The sequence below is a fragment of the Pteropus alecto genome, unplaced genomic scaffold, assembly GCF_000325575.1.
Source record: "Pteropus alecto unplaced genomic scaffold, ASM32557v1 scaffold106, whole genome shotgun sequence".
NCBI classification, from domain to species: domain Eukaryota; kingdom Metazoa; phylum Chordata; class Mammalia; order Chiroptera; family Pteropodidae; genus Pteropus; species Pteropus alecto.
Genome location: NW_006442103.1, coordinates 13,846,550 through 13,851,296, shown reverse-complemented (window position 1 = coordinate 13,851,296; position 4,747 = coordinate 13,846,550). Strand labels below are relative to the sequence as shown.

Genomic DNA, 4,747 nt, shown 5'->3' with positions numbered 1-4,747 from the left:
AAATCCAGCCAAGCTCCCTCCGAGCCTGCAAAACCATCCGCAGGCAGCGCGATGACCGTGAGGCCTTGGGTAGGTAGGGCTCCAGACGCCTCTGAAACTGCTTTCTCACTGGGCACTCGTGTGTTCTCTTTCAATGGAGAAAAGCAGGTTTCCCCTAGGTCTTGGAGTTCATCTTGGTCTTGATGACCTGGTGGCTGAAACACAGTCCCCTCTCACGGTGTCAGGAGGGAAGGGACAGTGAGGCAGGGCACAGATGCCTTCCAGGGGGGTCGCTGCGGGAAAGTTCTCTTCGAGGGGCCTCCCAGGCCGCTCCGCGCGGTCCACACCCGGGAACCCAGGGCAGCCGGGCGGCCTGGGAAGAAGCCCGCGCTTCTGCACCGGGACACTCCAGTCCCAGCGTCACGTCAGGGCCATGGGGAGGGGGCCGAGCACACCATTTCACCTCCCCTGTGAAACCTGTGGTGCCCTTCCAGACCACGGCGTCCCGGTCCCCAGCCCGCTCCCGGGGTGCGTGCACACCCCCGTCCATGGGTTGTTCAGCAGCGTGTTTTACCTTTCAGCTGGCGGGGTCGGCTGTCATTGCTTTTGGACTATGGTTTCGGTTCGGAGGCACCATGAAGGATTTCTCATCAGAAGACAAGTCGCCAGAGTATTTCTACGTGGGTGAGTGAGGTCGGCTTCCCTAAGCTTCGGCGAGCGCTGCCCCGGCTGCCCCAGGGGCTGAGGGCAGAGCTGCACCTGGGCCCCTGTAGGAGGCGGAGGGACGGAGGAGGAGACGGGGAGAAGCCTGAGGCCCCGGGACTCTGCCAAGCTCTAGGGGTGGGGGGATTGTGGTCCAGGCAGGAGAGGGCCCTGCCCCCCCTGCCACCCCTGCCCTGCCCCTCACGCGGTTCTTCCCTGCGTCCTCCAACCTCAAGGAAGACGAGCGCGGGAAGCCTGGCCCACGGAACTTCTTTCGGCTGCTTGGAGAAAAGCAGCCTAGAACGTAACTAATTTGTTTCCAAGGAGTTAGACACTCCCGGCTTCTCCCTGAGTGCAGTGGGTACTCACGCCCATGCATCCGGGAGGACTGGGGCCATGCGCAGGCAGAGTTTTATTTTGCGGTCTTGTGTTTTAAACTGTCAAGAGTGAAACGTAATTCGAAGTGAAGAGACATCTCAGGTTTGGAGATGCTAATCTCAGTCCCTCTGTGATTAGGGACTGCAAAGGGCAGGGGATGGAAGGAGGACAGGGAAGGCGATAGGGCTGTCCTCAGTGGGGGAGGGGCAATAACCCACCTCCCGCCAGCTGTAGGAAAGGGGCCAGGAGCGTGGAGTAGAGGATGGCCTCCAATTCTTGGACAATGTGACGAGGAAGGGCTGAGCGTTTGCCCCTGGCTTCAGTTCCTCTGATCTACTTATCCTCTTCTGCTGCCTTTTCTCATTCTGCAGCTAAGTGCTCCTGGGCTCCAGATTTCAAAAAGACCAAGGCCATTGTCAGTGTAGGTGATGCCCTTTGTGACTGGTTATTTTAAGACCCATGCCAGCCACAGAGTGCACTGCAGTTGCTTGTGGCTGCCTCTGTGCTTGGGGAGAAGGCAGGATCCTGCACAGATCATTCGCTCCAAACCCCAAGAAGAGCAGAGCTGTTCCCCACGAGGGACCAGAGTCCAGGCCTCCTCAGAGCCAGCGATGTCCTCATGCAGGGCCGCTCCCAGCTCTGTCACCTTCTCTTCCAAACGCCCTTCCCACACCCCGCCTCCTGTGAGAGCAGCCACATCATTACTTTTAGAGGAAAGTAATGAAAAACCTACTAAAAGATAATAATAAAGAATTCCACATTTCATCAAATCTTAGATGCTATCTTTTGTAAACACCCAATTATTTTAAATTCCACTAAGAAAAGAAGAAATGCTGCCAGTTTAACTAACATACCATAAAATATGCGTCCTGATTTCAGAAACATTAAAATGTAAACTATATATATATACACATAACTCAAAACCGATGAAATGTGGTAAAAACTGTGTGGAGATGGGGAAATCTCCAGAATTAGTTCAGCGCTCGGCAAAGTCATCAGGGACCCAGGTATTTCCCATCTTTCTACGTACCCTCCTCGGGACAACCTCAAACATGTCCCCTCAGGATGACAAGATAACTGCAGTGGCTCCAAGGATCATAGTCCTCGGGACAACCTCAAACATGTCCCCTCAGGATGCAGTGGCTCCAAGGATCATATTCTCATACAGCAACATCCCAGGGAGAAAAAGGAAGTTTCACCGCATACGATCCTTTTTAGGAACAAGTAAAACCTTAGTCAGGAGACCCCCAACAGCTTTCCCCCCGCAGCATATTGGCCAGAATTGCACTGTGTGTCTATGCCCAAATCCGGGGCCAAGGAGAGCATTACTATGGCTAGAAGTCACCCGGCCCCCAGAAGTGGCCCAGGCACCCCAGAGGGCCTCTGACCCTTAGACAAAATTGGAGTTTTATTACAGGGAAGGAGCAGAGGGCTGTACCGTCGTGCTTCACACGGAAATGCTCTGCTTTTCTCACCAAATGGTTTTCCATGTGGTGCCCACCCTCCCATCCAAAAGCTCACTCACACATTTAGCATATTCTTCCTTGAGGACTCAGGGCTCTGAAAACCTCCTTAGAAGCATTCCGGCATCCCAGAGCTGGCCCCAAGTGCCCCAGAACGAACTCAGCCTGTCCTCGCCCTGCACCACATTCAGGAGTCTCATGGGAACGGTCGAGGTGGGGAGGGGAAGGAATGCATTCTCCCTCATTCTGCCAATCTTCCAGCATCTGCTTACTTCAGAAACATTCCCTGCGATTTCTAACTCCCATTTAGCACAGTCACAACTCAGTGCCCACTGGATTAACTACGGCAAAGACTCAGTCTCATTCACATGAGATTCATGCCTGTCCAGACACATATGGACACATACGATAATCAATAGCAGACGACAATCACAAGCATACGTTAGATGCTAAATGGCACAGACATAGCCATGGAATGAAGCATGAGAGAGAACAGTGCAGGCTGGTGGACAGGCCTCGAGACAGAGGGGTGCTTGGATGGCGTAAGTTCCAGATAGCCGGAGTTAGGGAGAGCCTGACTCGTGCCTCTGGGTCAGTCTGGGCAAATAAGTGGCCGGCAGCTACCATTTGTCCCCTGTCATGACGGTTCTGGCTGATGGGAGTCTTCCTAGGCTCGCTCCTCTCAACCGCTTACAACTGCATCTCAGGCTGACCATTCTCTTCCCACCCTGAGTTCTGCCGTTACTTGTTGTCCTAACATGAGGTCAGTCCCAATAAAACTGTGGAAGCCTTTTGCTCCTCAAATTCAGGCACGTTGACGTTCAGAGTATCAGCATGCAGCCCGCCTACTCTTCGCGTCCTGTGGGGTTTGCACCAGAACCCTATTTATCTCACCTGCCCAGGTGTGCCTCTCGGGACTTCCCACCAGAAGCTGCATTTGTGCCTTCCGGTAGATGGGGAGGGGTCCACTTTATTTAGAACCAAAACATAAAAAAAAAAAAAAAAAATCCACCAGTTCAATTATTGTCAGACATTCTCCTTCAAGCTGTTTGGTAATAATTAACCACCTAAAACCCAGTCACCTACCCACCTCGCCACCAAGTTTGAGGTTAAAAGACTTAACTACCTATAATATGGTTTCTGAGCTTGAACTGGAAATTTTCAGCCACAGTAAAGAAAAACCATTTTTTCAGCCACAGTAGAGAAAAACCAAAGGACCACGAAGACCCGAGTTACATGAGAAGCTGTCTCCTCTCGGTGATAATAGACATCTGGCTATCTAAAAATCTCTCCCTGGTTATTTTAACTTTTGGATTTTAATATTTCATGGAAACATGGTTACACGGGCAAGCAGGGCTGCCTCTATTCTTTCTATTTTTTGTAGGCTCCTCCATTTGGGAAAAAATATAACATATCTGTGGATACATTGGCCAGCATCTAGAGTCCCACGTGGCTCTGCGGTCACACACAAAAAAGTGAGAACCTTGGACTTGCCCCATGTCACTTGCCACCTATTTGAAAAGACTCACAGACGTAACCATTTAAAGTATAGCAGAGACTAGTATGTAACCGAAAGCCAGAGAGATAAGTGATATTTGCAGCAGGTGCATCTGGATCATTCTAGAGTGGGGAGGCAAGAGGGATTAGAGTGAGGTTTGAAGACTGGACTGGGATCAGTAGAGGGGAGGAAGATGGGATTGCACGGCTCGTGGGCGAGACTGTAGAGGCCGGTCCACAGGCCAGGCTGGACAGGGCACTCTTGCTGGCACTTAAAGGGCTGGGGCACAGTGGGAGGTAAGGTTACAAATGTTGGGGACAGAGGGAGGACGAGTATAGAGAGCTTTAAATATTAGGGTTAGTTAATTTGGTGAGGAGTAGAAGGATAATTTAGCGTTTGGGGGAGGGTAAGGTCTGCACTGCATTTGAAGGAGAGTCTTCTGGCAGCTGTGGAATGAGAGAGGAGTCACAGGACAGAAAAAGAAAACATGCTAGATTCCTGGGACAGTTAGACTCAAGGGCATAACCCACGGTGGTCGCAGTGGGAATTGTGAAGAAAGGGACGGAAAGACAAGAAACGTTATTAAACATTATTAAGCATCATTAAATAATATGATTAAATGTCATTAAACTCAAAGGCAGAAGGAATCAAACCGACAAAAGTTATCAGTAATAGACAGAGACGAGCCTGGAATGAGTCTCGATTTCAGGTGGAGCCCTGGATTTAA

At 51.1% G+C, this 4,747-nt stretch overlaps 1 protein-coding gene across 1 annotated transcript in view; it reads left to right on the top strand.

Moving 5' to 3' along the window:
- The first annotated feature begins 496 nt into the window (after positions 1-496).
- Positions 497-4,747, top strand: part of TSPAN2 (tetraspanin 2) — a 24,608-nt gene continuing 20,357 nt past the window's right edge. Inside the window, exon 1 of the mRNA XM_006919816.3 lies at positions 497-663. Within this exon, the coding sequence (XP_006919878.3) occupies positions 528-663 (136 nt within the window). The 5' untranslated portion in view covers positions 497-527. The remainder of the gene's footprint in view (positions 664-4,747) is intronic.